Source organism: Plasmodium coatneyi, chromosome 13 (genome assembly GCF_001680005.1).
Source record: "Plasmodium coatneyi strain Hackeri chromosome 13, complete sequence".
NCBI lineage: Eukaryota > Apicomplexa > Aconoidasida > Haemosporida > Plasmodiidae > Plasmodium > Plasmodium coatneyi.
In genome coordinates this window covers 1190296-1207552 of record NC_033568.1, presented here as the reverse complement: position 1 = coordinate 1207552, position 17257 = coordinate 1190296, and the positions used below count along the sequence as shown (strand labels likewise).

At 39.8% G+C, this 17257-nt stretch overlaps 5 protein-coding genes across 5 annotated transcripts; 2 read left to right on the top strand and 3 right to left on the bottom strand.

The window, feature by feature from the left end:
* Positions 1 to 2511: 2511 nt before the first annotated feature.
* PCOAH_00049860 (Small nuclear ribonucleoprotein associated protein B') lies at positions 2512 to 3472 on the bottom strand (the record flags this gene model as incomplete). The annotated part of the gene is made up of 2 exons (XM_020061768.1): positions 2512 to 2946; positions 3302 to 3472. The coding sequence occupies 2 exons, from the start codon at positions 3470 to 3472 to the stop codon at positions 2512 to 2514; spliced, it is 606 nt and encodes a 201-aa protein (XP_019917289.1).
* Positions 3473 to 4717: 1245 nt separating this feature from the next.
* PCOAH_00049850 (Uncharacterized protein) lies at positions 4718 to 7780 on the bottom strand (the record flags this gene model as incomplete). Its single annotated transcript, XM_020061767.1, has 1 exon — positions 4718 to 7780. The coding sequence occupies one exon, from the start codon at positions 7778 to 7780 to the stop codon at positions 4718 to 4720; it is 3063 nt and encodes a 1020-aa protein (XP_019917354.1).
* Positions 7781 to 8263: 483 nt separating this feature from the next.
* PCOAH_00049840 (Uracil-DNA glycosylase) lies at positions 8264 to 9259 on the bottom strand (the record flags this gene model as incomplete). Its single annotated transcript, XM_020061766.1, has 1 exon — positions 8264 to 9259. One exon carries the CDS (start codon positions 9257 to 9259, stop codon positions 8264 to 8266), a length of 996 nt encoding a protein of 331 aa, XP_019917456.1.
* A 2119-nt stretch (positions 9260 to 11378) lies between these two features.
* On the top strand, positions 11379 to 13376 carry PCOAH_00049830 (Uncharacterized protein; the record flags this gene model as incomplete). The annotated part of the gene is made up of 3 exons (XM_020061765.1): positions 11379 to 12820; positions 12974 to 13079; positions 13245 to 13376. 3 exons carry the CDS (start codon positions 11379 to 11381, stop codon positions 13374 to 13376), a joined length of 1680 nt encoding a protein of 559 aa, XP_019917145.1.
* Positions 13377 to 13872: 496 nt separating this feature from the next.
* On the top strand, positions 13873 to 15201 carry PCOAH_00049820 (Uncharacterized protein; the record flags this gene model as incomplete). Its single annotated transcript, XM_020061764.1, has 3 exons — positions 13873 to 14160; positions 14609 to 14716; positions 14888 to 15201. 3 exons carry the CDS (start codon positions 14079 to 14081, stop codon positions 14980 to 14982), a joined length of 285 nt encoding a protein of 94 aa, XP_019917248.1.
* Between the last annotated feature and the right edge of the window lie 2056 nt (positions 15202 to 17257).

Sequence of the window (17257 nt, the reverse complement as noted above, 5' to 3'; positions counted from 1 at the left end):
TTCATCGATTCGAGGGGTATTCCACTGGAAGTAGAAGTGGGTGGATGTGCGGAGGCAGTGTGGCGCCGGTTCGATGTGTCTATATAGAAGGGATCCCGTGTCCTACCGTTTCCTACCACATGCATGCGTGCACCTGGGCTTACGCTCGCTTAGCGCAACTCAGGGGGCACAAGGCTTACGAAAAAAATGAATTCAATTTTTATTTTAACAAAATGGGTAGGTTATTTAAAACCTTAAAAGGTTCAATTTTTCTTTTTCTTTCTTTCTTTTTTTTTTTTTTTTTTCTCGCAATTTGTTCAGAAAATTGCAAGTAAACTATTCAAAGAAAATTCGGCGAGCTTGTAACGGCATAAACAGAACGTAGGTATAAAAATGCCCCAACTTAGGAACACATTTTTTTTTTATTAAACATTGAGGATCACGGAAAAAAGAAGTAAAAAAAAGGTGAATTAAGAAAATGCCGGGTTAAAAGTCAGAACGGGTTGGAAAAAAAAAAGGTGCCGTTTTTAGCGTTTCTATTTTTTTTTTCCCTCTTCGTTGCTTTCTCACAAGAAAAAGGCATCAATGCATGCATACACTCACGCACGGGACTATATGTTTCGTATGCCTTTTTTTTTCTTAACCGTCCGCCGATCTTTCAAGCATAAATTGTATATGTATATACATGTGCTGCCTCTATATACCTCCCTCAAATGACAATCGTTTTTACAAATGACAAATAAACCCTTGCGCCAATTTTTTAAAATCTAATTTTTTTCGCAATCAGTCGTAAAAAAAAAAAAAATAGATAAAAAATTGCAATACAATCGAATTAAACAGTTTTGCTTATTAGTTTTTTTTTTTTCTTTTTTCACTCTTTTCGTATACACATTGCACGGTTGTTGTTTTTTCTTTTTTTTAACCTCTCTGTTTTGTTCATTATATAATTCACGTGTTTATTAATTTTTTATAAAAACGATACATCCCATGTAGCGAACAAATAACCATATCCAGGATGGCAATGTTTGAAAAAAAAAAAAAAAAAAAAAAAATGCGTGGCGGGTTACAGGGGCACTATGCATTTTTTACTTCATTTTTTTTTTCACAACATCGGCTATAAATGTTTGCATCATAGATGAACTCTTTTTAAAAGAAATCTCTTGTTCGTGCATGACCTTTTGAGGAAACCCTTTTTAAATCATCATTTTTGTGGACCTTTAAAATAATCGTTTATTCTATAATACCATTTTGCAATTCAGTTCACATTTTTGCCAACCCCCCCTTTTTTTTTTTTTTTTTTTTTTTTTTTTTTTTAACCATGCCAACTGCATGTGAAAATAAACCGAACGTAGCTGGCTGGATGCAAATGGAAGAAAAATATGCCATGCTGCGCAGCATCGAAAAGGAACCAAATTACTATATCAACATAAAATAAATGAATGGAAAGGGGAGCGACAGAACGAGAAATATATTCATCTTTCGCCTCATGGAAGGAAAGCAAAAAAAAAAAAAAAAAAAATCCACGTCTATAGGAACTTCCCCCCCAACTTCATTATATGTACATAAATAGCTTAAATATAATCACCGCGAAAATAACCAATAGGAACCACGTCCGAGCTGTATGCCCTAGTATACGCATGTTAAAAATGTACATTTTGTGTACATCATTAACAGCGCAAAAAGGAGACTTCAAACATGTGTGTGACATGGCTCATTCTTGTGGTGCGATTAAATCTTGGCTTTACTGTTTCTCCCGAATTGTCACCATCTGGGGTGGGATAAATCCGTTCGTTCACATTATGCTTCCAAATTTTGTAAGTAATTTTATAAAGGCAATCAAAAATGTTTTGAAAGGGGTTCATAGTTTTAAAAAAAAAAAAATGATAGCAAAGAATGCGCTGCGTGGAATAAAAGCGCAATTTGGCTGATATGTAAAACAGGGAGGAGGTGCCACTTCGACGATGCTGCGCTGAACAAAGGGAAGCGAGGTATGAGGTTGAAGTGGCGGTACGGCGACATGCCAAAGCATGCCATAAAAACGCAGAACAAATAAAAAAAAAAAAAAGGTAGGTATAAATATATCCATATACATGAGAACGCGCTGCCCCGCTACCGTGTCTCCTTACGAATACACAATCTGAAAATGCTAAAAGGTTTTTTGTAAACATGTCACAAGAAAAATACACATTTCATATTGTAACAAATAACAAAGGGGAGATGGTGCTGGTGGAGAAAAATTAATTATCGCAATTTCTCCCCAAATGTACATTTAGGGTCCTCTGGGATTTGTTAATTTGATACACCAAGGATTGAGCGGAATGATACGGCTTTTTTCTGGGCTACTCCGACGTAGTACCTGCCACCACTTTACCTTCTCGTTGTAACTGCACGTTAAGCCTTTGCGCACACAAACAAGCAGGACATAGGCACACCTTTACATATATGCACGCTCGCACGTAATATTGCGAAATGAGCATAGCTTAAAAACAAATTATGTGCGTCATATCATCTTGACAAGCACTTCCATAATCACTACTCTGGTGGGGAGTTCACATTAGGAGGGGGGAACGGCAACTGGCTTGGAATTTGCGGCAGTAATCTCTGTTGGTCATTGCCGGCATTTCCTAACGGCTGATTCATAGGTATGTTCATGGGCATCATTGGTCGTTGACTGCCCATAGGCATATTGGGCCCCCTAAAATTGGGATTTACTCCTGGCGCCAAATTTTTGGATGTTCCAGCGTTAAGGACCATCCCCGTTGGCATATTACTTATTGGGTTAGCCATATTGGGATTGAAATTGTTCTGAAGTGGTACGTAATTATTCATTGGAATTCCTCTGCCTGTGGCCATTCCTTTGTTCAGCACATTTGTCATGGACTTTTTATTCACAGGTGCTCGCTCCGCTGTAAACGAGACGATGTTTTCGCCTCTAATGAGGATCAGGCCGATCACTCGTTTTATTTCCTGCAGGGTGGTGGTGTTAAAAAAGTGTATAACGGAATGAGACAGAAAATTTGCTCACACCGCAGTGCATGCACGGAGGTTGTCGCAAAAGCGTACGGTGTGTAATAGATATGCATCAAATTAGGGCAAACGAACGTAGTAGTTGTTGTGTTCGCAATTTAGAATGCATGGTTGTGGCCTATACGAGGCAACTCCCCATAAATGGCAGACACAAAAGCATACGTACAACGCAGCTATGGAGCGACGGGGGGAGCTAAACCACGTTGGTCTTTATGTGCCCTTTTCCTATTCTCTCTTTTTTTTTTTATTTCCCCTTTTTTCTTATAATAAACATGTAAGCCCTCTCAAAACATACCTTGGATGAATTTTCCTGACTTTTCACCCTTCTGAATTCTTCTGCGTCGACTAATACTATGTTCATGTGCCTATCATAGGAGAGGAAGGTGCCGACGAAGTACCTCGTGTCACTTACAGTGACTCTCACTCTGTACTGTAGCCAATTTTCTAGCCTGGAATTCTTCCCCATTCTGTTCTTCTCAAAGTCGTCCTTTTTTTTTTTTTTTTTTTTCTTTCTTACGCGGCCTACGCTTCTAGCTTAGCCTGCTCGTTGTTTTTTTCTCTGTTCTGCGCTTACTCTCTATATCTTTCGCTTCTTTGTTATCATATCAAGTGAGTGTTTAAAATTGAAAAAAAAAAAAAAAAAGAAAAAAAAAAAGGGAAGTATATTTTTGCTCCCACTTTGTTGTTTTTTTCCTTGTTCGGTATAAATTTTGTAGTACCCTCAAAAAGGTGATTTTTTTTTTTTTTTTAAATTTCCAATCTGTGCAGCTATCTTCTGTCGGATGCATTGCCCTAATGGGATAATTTTTCCCAGCTAGTGGCAGTATTGCTTCGAAATTGTTCTTTGTGCGCACCTTATTGAAGCCGCATAAGAGAGGGGGGAAGTATTATAACCACATGGGCACGATATTCACATGAGCAGCACACCATAGCATGCCCAATCAACTTCGTCGGGGCAGAAGGCGAAAAATTACGACAACAAAATGGGACCAAAAAAAAGGTTTAGCACGAAAAAAATTGGTGATGGCATCCTCGTTTTAATTACAAAAATGAGAAACATAAATGTGGCAAAGGGGACGCTTTATAAAGTTCCCCTGCTTATGGGTATGCAAGGCGGGGAGGTGAAATATACCCCTTGTGCATACGTGCTACATGCCCACTAGGGAAAAAAAAATAATAATAAAATAATTCATAACACTGCATGACGAAGAAGATAACCTCCATTTGGGACACCCCAAAAAAAGAGGAAATTGTCATGAGGCTATGTAACACATTTTGGGGCAGCTACGTTTTCTTTTTGAGAACTGGTGTGAAGAAATTCTTCCACAAATTGAAAGGGAAGAAAACTCTCTTGTTTTGGACGTCGCGCAAGGGAAAGTCAACCCAGCCTGTAAGTATACATGTGCACATATGTATTCCCCAGTGTGCCAAAAAACTTCTGCGCCTGATAACCAACCGTTAAACGCGTCCGCAACTGGGTGTGCGCGAGAACGTAGAGATGTGTTTTTACGTTTATAAGCCCATCCTTATAAACTCCTCACACACATGGGAAATGGCGTCCTTGTAAAATGGATATATCTGCATATATATATATATCTGCCGCTATGCAGAGTGCAAGGTGGACCGAGGCAGGCTCTGCGTTCCAGGAGATACCCATGAGAGAAGCCACCATCGGTCTGCCAATGACACGCGCTCCGCCTAGCGTTCGTGTCTACGGTATTAAGGGGCCAAACTTGGGGAAAAGGAAATTAAAGATCTGGTAATAGTGGTGGACATACAGCACGCGGATGTTCCCTTTCACAGCACTTGGGAGCAGTTCGTACTCCTGCGCATTGTCCCTGGGAATGATTAAAGTACGTATTCCGAAATTTCTAGCAACGATCATTTTTTCGACGAGCCCCCCAATTTTTACCACATGGCCGTTAAGGGTTATCTCCCCAGTCATGCACACGGAACTGCTTATCGCCATTTTTAAATAGTAGGACAAAATGGACGTAACGAAATTGACACCTGCACTGGGCCCATCTTTCTTCACATCACACTCGCTCAAATTTATGTGTAAGTGTTGACCCTGAAAATTGGGAACTACCTTCTTCAGTACATGCGTGGCAAAAGTATTCGCTATGAGGATGCTTTCTTGCATGATTTTCCCCACGTTTCCAGTTATAACGATTTGGTAATTTTGATATAGCTCTGACGGTCGAGTTCCCTCCAACGAGCGATTTCTTTCGAACGGTTCGGTCCTATGGGTACCTTCCGCTGTTTTGTTTATCGCAAAAGGGGGGTTGTCATTGTCAATGAGGGGGGGCTCCACCATATGTGACGAAGTGTGGTCTGCGGCCATTCCGTAGCGACACGTATCTTCTGCGACAGTTTTCCCCAATTGGGTCGATCGCAGCAACGCTGGTGGGTTAATCATCTCGTCTTCCATGGTAAATTGGTTCCTACGGCAGTTGGGATAAACGAGAAAGATTTCCCCTCCCTGTGTGGTATTTTCCATAACCGCGTCAGTGCAGTACAGGTTGGAGGATCCCCCCACCTGGGAATTTCCCCCCGAGAGGCCAACCACCTCTATGGTGACCACCTGTCCGCCATCCTCCGTGAAGGCAAGCGACTTGATCATGCCCTCCTGTCTGCAGGGAATGGATTGAATACCTCCCCGCTGTCGGAAACAATCCAAACTCACAAAGTCATGAAAGACGTGCAAATTGTGGACCCCCAAATGAACTTTCCCCGTAACCCCCTTCAGCAGCATGAAGGCTCTCCTCTTGTAGACATTATACACAATAGAGTAAAACTGCCGTATGCCATTCTCGTTGGTATAGTTTTGGATAACATAGAGGAGTAGTTCCTCGGACATGTGCAGATGCACGTCCGTAACTTTCGTTTCTTCCTGAATTTTTTTTTCCAAGTAGTTTTTAAAAATAGCAACCTTTTCCTCATTCGTGTAGGGATACACATTTACGACTTCCATTCGGTCGAGTAAAGTCTCTGGGATGTGCTCAACCGAGTTGGCGGTGCAAACAAAAAAGGCTCTCTCCAGATTAATGGGAAAATTTACGTATACGTCTTTATACCCCTTATTCTGTGAACTGTCAAAAAGGTTTAAAAGAGTAGTATATATATTCCCATTTGAGAAGGAAACTTTGTCCAATTCGTCTAAGACAATTAAGGGGTTCATTACACCCGTTGAGATGAGAGCTTGTACGATTTTCCCTTCGTAGCTATTCACGTAGGTTCTTCTATGTCCAATGAGTTCATTCATGTTAGTTATGTTGTTCATGTTAATTACGTAGTGGGGTAGTTGTAACGCTGAGCTGATTGCCTTACAGATGGAGGTTTTCCCAATGCCTGGATAACCAACAAGGGTAAGTATTTTCGGCTTCACATTTTTGTTTAGTATGTACAATCCTACATATTCCAGAATGTATTTCTTCACTTGGTGTAATCCGTAGTGACTTTGTGTTAATGTCCTTTCGCATGCACCTATATCTTCACATACAGGGGCATACTTGCCAAAGGGGATGCTCAACACGGTGTTGAGGTACTGATACGTGGACGCATAATCATTGCAGTGTTCGTTGTACAGGGAGAATTTGTTAATTTCACGTAGGATAGTTGCAGAAGCTTCCTCATCCATATGGATCCTCTTCGATTGAAATTTCGCAAAAAATTTATCGCATAAAATTTCGTGGTCTGTTTTTTCTCCTATTTTTTTTTTCAAGTTGGAAATCCACTCCCTTACCATTAGCTTCTCTTTCTCATCATTAAATTTGTTCTTCAAATTTGTAGATAATTCTTTCTTCATTTTTAACAAGAGAATATCTTCATTTAGTAGGTCTAAACAAGTGGCTAGTTGGTCCTCTATATCCCTTTTTTCCAGCAGAGCCTGAAGGGAACTACTCTTTCCCATGGTTATGCTGCCCACCAGGTTGACCAAACTGTATACATTTTTCACGTCATAATATTTCAGCAATAAATTATATTCAACACTGCATGCACTGTTTAAGTGTATAATTTCTTTTATTCTGTCTATGATCTCCATTTGGTAAGCTTTTATTTGTTTGCCATTTCGTGCGCTGCAAATTTCCCGCTTAATTATGTCTACCTGGGCTGTGTTCCCCTTGACCCACTTTACAATTTTCACCTTCTCTGCAATTTCAATGACCACTCGGTGCATGTGTTTGGATTGGTCCAATAGGGGGCCCCTCCTTTCGCTTTGCTCCTTCCCATAATGGGAGTCATTCCTACAGGCTACTGTTTCTGTGCTCTCCATTGAGCTACTCCTGTGGGGAATCTCCTCCGCGGGGTTCCTTCCTCCCTCCGTTTCGTTTTTGGGCTGATCATCATTGTAGAGAACTTCACGGATAACCCCTACCGATCCACAGTGGTACACATCCTCCACATTGTTAATGCAGGCTATGTCTTTCTTCAAAAGGGGTTTTCCTCCGATGGGATCATCCATCATAGAATGTGGGTCATTAAGGAACCCTCCTACTTGCTCATCTTCCACATTTTTTGAAAGAAAAAGCCCTATGTGCGCATTTTTTTTTTTGCATTTTTCGAAGCTCTTCACAATGTTTCTATCCGCGTTTAGCACGTACGAAAGGCCAGGAAAGAGGGGCTTATTTAGCAGAGAAAAACACTCCATTTCCTTCCCCCCAACGATTGTGCTAACCAATTTTGTGTCATTCTTTCCGCGAGGCTTTATGGACCGGTAGTGTTGTCGACCTGTTCTGTCGAAATATCTTCTACATTTGAGCAAACAATTCATGGGGCGCATTGTACACGCAGGGGTGGAGCCCCCCCACAACCACCCATCCACACACACACCCTACTTCACTCCTCACAGACGGGGGAGTGAATCACTCTCGACATGCACATCACTTCACCGTAGCAATGTTCCCAAAAAAGGGCTTATTTCGCATAACCGTTGGAACGGCTCCTTTGTAAGCGGCAAAACGTTTCTACAACATGTTGCGTCGGTGTACAATTGGTTTGAACTTATCGCAAGCGTTTTATCGGGTATTTTCAAGAAGGTTTCTTAACGCCGTAAAAAAAGTTAATGTGCGAAAAAAAAAAAAAAAAAAAAAACCGTTACGACAAAAGGGTTGCGAAATGGGAACATCTCCGTGGTCGACAAAAAAACGAGAGATGCTCACAGATTTGTGGAAAAGCGCTCCAGGTGATGTCGACTTACCTGCGCAGGGGAGGCAGCAGTTTTTCATGCTTTTTTTTTTTTATTTTATTTTTTCCTTCACTGGGGCAACTCCCACTTGATCGGCGTCATGCCGTTTCGCTTGAGAATCTCATTGCACTTGTTAAAATGGTCGCAGTTGGCAAAGTGCCTCACACTTAAGGGAGATGGGTGTCCCGCCTTTAAAATAAAATGCTTCTTTGTATCTATTTTCGAGCATTTCTTTATGGCAAAGTTTCCCCATAGCATGAAGATGATTTTCTCCTTTTTCTCATTTATAATGTTTATGACTTTATCGGTGAAGGTTTCCCATCCGTAATTTTTGTGTGAAGCGGGTTTGTTCTCCTCGACAGTTAGAGATGTGTTTAGTAGGAACACTCCTTGCTCTGCCCAACTAATTAAGTCTCCATGATTACTAGTATGTTTTATTTCTTTTAAAATGTTTTTCAGACTTGGTGGGATTCTAATACCAATGGGTACGGAAAAACACAAACCCATGGCTTGGCCCTTCTGATGGTAGGGATCCTGACCTACAATCACTACTTTTATATTTGACAGGGGTGTTTTTAAGAAGGCATTAAATACTAGCCGAGCTGGGGGGTATATCACTTTCGTTTTTCTCTCCTCCTTTATCTTCAGATACATTTTTTGAAAATAACCTTTTCGTAACTCGTCTTTTAACTGCTCGTACCATTCTGCGTGCATTAGGTTCTTTATTTCTTCGGCGTAGGGGTAGGTCGCTGGTTCCGCAGCGCTTTTCTCATTCAAAGTAGATACGTCTTCCTTGTTTGTCGTCTCCTTCAACGTAGCAACATCCTCCTTGTTTACTCCCCCCTTAAACGCGGGGACCTCATCGAGAGCTGTTCCAACCTCCGCAGTGCCGTCTATCTTCCTTTTCTTGGCATCATTATCCGCCCTATCCAACTCCTCAACACAAGTACTCGTTACGGAATCGAACGAATTATTCATCCCACCCTCATTACTCGTAATTGTGCTTTTTTTTCTTTTAACAGGGAAAAAACTATCAATCGTTTTTTGCACTTTTATTTTATTCATTTGGACGGGCCCTTAAAATGGGGATCACAAAATGGATAAATCTTGAGACAATTTTTCAAAAGAAAAAATTAATCGTCGTGGCGGCAAATTGAGCAGTATCAAATGGGGATATTTTAAAAAAAAAAGTTAGACACATTAGCAGATTGTCAAAAGAAAGAAAAAAAAATCATCAAATTGACAAATTCACACACAAAAAAAAAAGTGAATAAAAAGTGGAGATTTTACTCCAACTATGGAATACTTAAAAAGGGGGGAAAAAAAAGGCTTATAAGAAGTACGGGGGGGAAATAAAAAAAAAGTTATAACTGCTAATTCCTTCTGAGTGCCTTTCTGATTTCTTTTTTTTTTTTTTTACGTGATCCCTTCAAATATGAAGCCCCTCCTCACTTCATAGTGACGACAGGAGAACGTATGTGTGATTCGAAAAAGCCTGAGTTTAGGCAGAAAAAGTTTCACGCTAAGAAGGATTAGTGGAGCATTTCTCAATTGGGACGGGGATGGAAACGAGGGTGAACGAGACGTGCGAAGGTGTATCCCCCACAGCACTGTGCTATGTGTTACCCTTTTCTGAATTTTTTCATTTTGCAAAGCGGGGAGTTATGAAGAAAATGTAATTGTAACGAAATTGCTAATCGAATGGTAGTCAAAAAAAAAAAAAAAAAAAAACATATGCTATAATTTCCCTTTTGCACATTCTTTTTGCGGTGAGTGTAAAACCGCAAAGCAGGCTCAGAAAGTTGCCAAAAAGAAATGTGTGAAACTTTCACTTTGTCAATAAAAATGAAGGAGGTGATACACGCAAACGGGTAATGCCGAATGGAAATTTATTCATGTGGTTATGTTGCCTTTCGATTCAGAGAACGTGCAAAAATGTAGCACATACTTTAGCCTGGTCGCTCGGAAAACCGTTCAGCGAATGTTCCTGCTTGGTTTATCTTTTCTTTGCTTCCCGTTTATTCCCTTTGCTTATTCCTTTAATGTTAAGACGCACAGTTGCGAAAGGGTGAAATAGTCTTTAACGGTTTTTCGCACGTCTAAATGGTTTCGCGGCGTAGTGTACTATCGAGGTGGTCTTTCGAAATATAGCCCAATGTGTGACTACTTACCCCATTTGAAGAATGGTTATGCAAGTTTTTCTTTTTCCTTAAATGAATCACTTTTGTTGAAAAAGGCGTAAAGAGCGGCACACCCGTACGTGAAGACGTTTTGTTTTTGCTTCTCCCTGTTCTGTAACCCCCATGCATGGTTCCAAAAAAGCGTTAAAAAAATAGTTGGTCCTACGCGTGGCTCTATGGAATGCATTTCCGCGGGTAGCACTTTGGAAAATCCTGTAGACGCGCGAAATGTTCCCAAATGGAATTCTGCAGCGCCCATTTGGGGGAGTATGTATATGTGCATGTATACATACTACGTACATATGTACACCATTTTCACCCGTGTATATGCTCAGAACATTGCGAATTTGCGTAGCCATTTTTGAAACTGGTTGGTGGGGAGGAATATCAATTTTACACTTTTCACGATTTTGCCAAACAGCCATTCAGCTGTGCAATTTTTTTTTTTTTTTTTTCCAGCCATTTTTACGCAATTAAATTTCACGTGCTTCAAAATTGGCTAACCTGTTAATACACTTCTTTTAACTGTTGTAAAAGGGAAATTTCTTTTTTTTTTTTCCATTTCGCATGTAAACCGTTAAAAAGAGTTTCAAAGTTGGAATAAACATCTTCTCGATTATCTCAAAATGGGTCTTTTAATTTTTTTCACAGACATGACACAGTTGTTTTAATTTGTCCGGGTGTGTCCGCATTCAATTTGCGCGTCCTGCTCGGCAAAATGGGATGATGACGCAGCTAAGAGAAGCAAAAAATAAAAAAAAAAAATCTGCGCACATTTGAAACCACTACACATCATTTGATGTTGTAATTACCCCCAAGGGCAACATCATTCCCCTTTTGGTGTGCCATGGGTCCAACAACGCTACGCAAACATTTGGTGAATACGTCTGCGCAGGTATACCTTTTGTTGCGCCATTTTTTGTTAGGGAAAATGCGTTTTTTTCATGACCATCCCCTTCTACATGTAATGCCCGAAGGCAAACTCTTCGACTAAGTCTGCCCCAATGGGAAACGCAATATACTCAGAAAGCAGCTCTTCGTGCTCCTCTCGTCAGCATAGTGAACAAAAAAGTGGTAGTGAAAAGGCCAAGCGTGCGGGCAGTGAAAATGTGAACAAGAAACACGAATCAGGCGGTACGTCCCATGGAAAGCCCCCCAAATGTCGCGAAAATAAAAAAAAAGATCTGGAATTTTTGAAGACGAAAAATAGAGCAAAGAGATACAAACCGAGTAAATGTCTACTACGTAATTGTACCTTTTCAGTAAATTACAAAATTAACAATACATTTGTCCCCCTCATATTGGAACTAAAAAATGAACCTCAGTGTAAGATAGTAATTGTGGGGGAACGCAGAAACACCATTGTTAAGGAAATATTAATTAAGGATATCCAAGTTATTGAAAGCTCCATAAACACCATAGACATTTTTTTAAAAGTAAATGACGAATATACGGAAGATAATAAATTCACTTTATGCAGCTTTGAGCTGAAAAATAATGAGGAAAAGGCTGCCTTCATTCATAACATAAAAATGTTATACGGATTGGACGTAGTGGAATATGGGACATTAAAATATAACAAAATAAATACGGAAGAAATTGAGGAAAAATATGTCTACGATAATAATATACTGAGCAAAGAAAACAAAAGTAACATTCAATCGCTGCTAGACGATATTAATAATAATCTGTACAGAAATAGGGACCTTTTCGAAGAAGGTCTTATCTTAGAGCAGAAAAAACTGAACCAGTTGGAAAAGGAAACATTACATTTGGGAGAAGTACATAACCCGATAATAATCTTGGGAGATATGCAAGACGGAGATGTTATAAAAGTGAGAGAATTAAATCCGATGCAACAAGGAGATGTTAAAAAAAAGGAAAATCTATGTTACGATGATTTTACCCTTATTGAATGGTTTCTCTCGAAAAATGTGGGATCCCACACCCACTTTAGAGAGCACCCAATCCATTGTGGGAACCATTTTTTGATCAAGTCTTACATGATAGGTTATTTTGTCAAAGTTAAGGTTTCCAAAAATGTATACATTAATGGGAAAAAAACCTTCGTCACTTCTGTTAGTGTAAAAGGGCCAATCACAATGAATGACAAAACCGCAAAACAGGTGCTAAAGCATTTGTCCAACGTGAACGAATCGGTAGAAGTGTATCTTGCACCCTCCGATATTTATAATATTTTTTTTTCTATCATGGAACCGAGGATTAAGAAGCTACTGGGTTTATTTATCTTTTACCCTGCTCACCTTTTCATCATGCGGAAGGGTCTGCGATTCGCTATTACGCTCAACGGGGAAAGTTACTCCGCCGATTATTTGTGGGACTCCTTCTACTTAACTAAAAAGGACATTTTGTTCGATAAGCCCGAGGATTTTGTTCCCACGTATATGGACACCTCTGACATTCACTTGTATTTCATAACGACCAGGTGAGGGGGGGAAAAGCGGAAGAGGGTGAAGGGTTCTACCCCCCGGGCAATTTGGCCTATCCGCCTGTGCGCATATGATTCACGTGTTTTCTTGGCAATGTTTCATTTGCGCCGATCACACTTTTTTTTTTCATTTTTTCCCCCCTCATTTAGCCTTCAAGGGGAAAGGATAAAATCCGTAATACGAACTAACTCGAGCGACGAAAAAGACGTCATCTACGCGACTGTTTTTTTTTGCAAGTATCAAAAGGGGCTGCGGGTTAGGCATGGAGCGATACGGAGCAAGCGGGCAAAACGTGCACGAGCAGCTACGTGCATATTTATCTCCCCCGTCTTTGCCACTTTCCAGACTTCCCCTCTTTTATTTATTTTATTTTTTTTTTACGCTACATTATTTGTTCCCCCCTATCTTTCCCACCTGCAGTCGTTAGACGAATTCATGCGTGATTCCCTCGCAGGGTTATACAACAATTTTAAAAAAAATTTCCAGGACATGTTCGTGCAGCTAAAAGGGGAGAACTTACAACAAATCCGGTTGGTCAGCGTGTACAAATAGGGTGCACGTTTTGTCCAAAGAAGAAGTAGGGTTACTGGAGGTGTCTGTTCACGCATCAATACGTCGATTTACAACGATACGTTTGGAACGCCAATGGAATTATCCACGTGACGTTAGCTTATTTGCCTACCTACGCTGGTAAATATCTTTTCAACCCCTTTAAATTGTGGAACGGTAAGAAAAAATTGAAATCCAGCATTAACGTAATTTTTTTTTTTTTCCACAAACTGGCTACTTGAGGAAAAATAAATTTTTTTTTCGTATATTTTTGTGCACTTTTTTTCGTGCTTATTTCCGCGTCATCTTTCCACGACTCTTTGCATTCTCCGCTGGGCCATAAGCCTTCCTCGCTTTTTTCTACGTTACATGTGATGCTTCCTTCCAGCATGGTTTCCGGCTCGATCCGCATAAATCTTTAGCACGGCATTTTTTGCATGCTAATTTGCTTCATATAAATATATATATTATATATATATATTTTTTTTCTTTTTCATCCACGTCGCGACGTAATTAACTACGTTTACGTAGCTACCGCTCGTTGGGAGAAAAAACAGCGGCATAAAAACATTCCCTTTTTTTTTTGGTTTTCATTTTTCCTAACCAGTTTGGTAGGAATTTTTGCCAAATCTAATTCGTTGAATGCGTTTCGATGAATAGTCCTTCCAAACTTTAGAGGAACCCCTGACACTCCTCAAATACAAAATGGAAGAAAAAAATTATTACGAACATATGAGAACTTTGACGCACGCAACATTTTGCTTCGAGAATGAAGACCATACATTAGGTAAATCATCAAAAAAAAAAAAGAAAAAAAATTTTGAAAAAGACTCCTGACGGGTTTCGCATCATATGGAGGACAGAATTTTTTCCAGTTCTCCTTTCGAGCGAAGCGTCTAAATGATGCACTACCAAAGCGGACGCTTCCCTGTACATAAATAACTGCTTGTGTATAGTGGCTTGTACTTGTTGGATACGGCGCATGTTGGGTCAGGCACAAAAAGTTTAGCAGAAATTGTGGTAATGGTGGACTATGCATGGGAGATAATTTAACCAATAGGTTTCTCCCAATGGCATATCAAACATTTACCCGATCGGCACGTGGGACCCACCCGTATAAGCACATACATGCCAAGTGGATTTTTTCTTTTTTTTTTATATTCGTTTCCTCCCGTTGCTACATTAATGTATACCGTTTAAAACACATTTTGATAATTTTCTTTTCCCGAACACAGGAAATTGTTTACGTTGCATTTTGCTACAAAAGGAGGGAGTGGAATTCGCGGGGTACACCGTGCCGCATCCTACGCAAGCGGAAATTAACCTGAGGATTCAGACAACGGGTAAGAATGGGAGGAGTGTCTGCGTGAACGTTTCCCTGCCGCTTCGCCAAACGGGTGTACGTGTATATGTATTTATATATACACCTTATTTGGTGCATTCCCCTTGATATGCTTCTCTATATTTTGTATTTTTTTTTTCCCCCGCTCCCCTTTGGAATTCCCCATTTTCAGGCGAACCGGCCATAAACATTCTGAAGGATGCCCTAGACGACCTGTCCAACATGTGCGACATCATGTTGAACAAGTTTGATTCCGTGGTGAAATGAGTTTATTAATTTGTTTAAAAATGTTTTGTCCTGCCTTCCCTTATTTTATATGTTTACGTATTTAGCCCATTAATGGGGAGGTACTCTTTCACCCCTGTTATGTTTCATCCCGTTTTTTTTTCTTTTTTTTTTTTTTTGTTCATATATGTGCAAAATGCTTTAAAAAAGAAACTCATAATTTGTAAAAGTAAAATTTTTATTTTATTTTTTGTAAAAATTTAGTCGAAATGTGGGCTATAAAGGAAGGGAAGACTTTTCCTGTAACAACTTTAAGGAGATTAACACGCGGTCGAACAAAATGGAGGAACGTCTGTCCGGGAGGAGGTGCCCCTCCAATGCGGGGAGAACTAACCGATGCTCGCTCCTTTCCCACTTGTCATTTTAAAGAACGCATAACAATTGTGTTGAGCGAAAAAATATCACAACTTCGGGAGAGGATTAAAAAGAGAAAGCATCCTTCCCTCCCTGCAACATATGCGATTGTTTATATGTGGTGTAAAAAGGGAAAAAGACATCGACCGATCGGAACATATGTGTTACTTGCTCTTTTGAAAGAGGTCGCCCCCAATGGGGGTGGCTCCTTTGCATTACACACAAAAAGGTAGGTGGTCCAAATAATGCCATCACAAATGGACCAATTGGAAAAGAATAGAGAAGTTCAAAACTGTTCAGGCGAATTACACTTTTGATACCCGCGGGGGGATCGACGCATAATTTTCAGGAGAGGATTAAAAGAGGGGAACATAAATGTAGAAATGGAAAGATAACCAAATGGGTCAGGAAAACTATTTCGCAATTTGAAAACGAATGAGGTGGCTGATCAAGGAGGTGCCCCAATTGGTGTCACTACGCGTTCAGCAGGAAAGCGCTTATGATGTCAGCGTGGACCATTTATGCAGTATGTGCGTTTATACAACTTTTTCCACTTCAACACATGTGAAGTTTTGGGCCAAGAGAGCCGCGGTGTATCCCGTCCGCATACGCAGTTATAGGTGTGCGTGTATGCGGGCGTATGAAGCAGTCACGAATTGTAACAAATTTGTCACAAATGTGTACATCCCCTTTGCGGCGAGTACATGTGTACGTGCGCGTAGTGAAAAGGGCGCACGAAGGAGAAAATGAAAAAATAAAAAAATGGGAAAAAGTTGAAAAGAGGAAAAAACGAAAAAAAGATAAAAAAATATTTACACATGTATGGCATACACCTGTGCACGCCCCGAAGCATTACAGAAGGCTTAACTTCTAAATAAAAATTACACGAACTTTTATGTGTTCTTTTTTTTGGCCCCCCCACTTAAAAAGCATAAATGGCAGAAAAAAAAAAAAAAAGTATTCCCATGCATATATTATATATAGGTACATATGCGTATGCCAGGGGCCAATGCAAATTTGAAAAAAAGTGCATCAGTTGACGATACGCTTCAAAACCCGTATGCCTCACCGCCCCGCCTTTCTCATCATAGACAAATATAAAAGTGGGGAATTAAAATATGTGCCGTACAAAATGAAAGAAAGAAAAAAAAAAAGAATACAGCACGAATAAGTGCTCTGCGTGAAGGGGTTCTTTTGATGAGGAAGATTTTCCACTAATATAGAATTCATGCAAAAAGGGGAGAGGTGTATAAAATATGGCAAACGGTGTGTTAAATGAAAACGCATCAAACATGTATGCTTTGCACGGGGCTACAAATTGTTAAGGTTTATAAAAGTGTCCTCAAAACTGGTTTACATTTTGCGTCCCTTCTCTGGGGGGATCATTTGGGGGGTGGTTTTTTCGATTATTGTTGTGCGATTATTTTTGTGCATACATCCCTTTCGTCCCATTTTGAATCACTTTTCGTGCCACTGTGCCTACACCTTCCCCCCTCGTGAATGCACATCAAAACGACAAGATGAAACACACAAAGAGCAACAAAAAAAAAAAGAAAAAAAAAAAAAAAAAAAAAAAAAAAAACCAAACGTACTGAATAGTGAAACATAATGAAGCAAAACAAAACACAACGTAACGCAACGAAAAGTCATGCCGAAAAAGGAATGTGAAAAAGAAGCAGCTTAAAAGGAATTAAAAATCTACATTACACGAATTTCTTACGCAAATATATAGTACCTACGCTTACACGTGAACGAACTTTTTTTTTTTTTTTAAAACAATTCCTCAGATAAGTTTGAATATCACTACCATATTTTTATATCCTACATTGTGTAACATATACATCTGTAAGATACATTCCTATGGGAAATTTTAAGTTTGTGTATTTATTTTTTTGATTAGCTG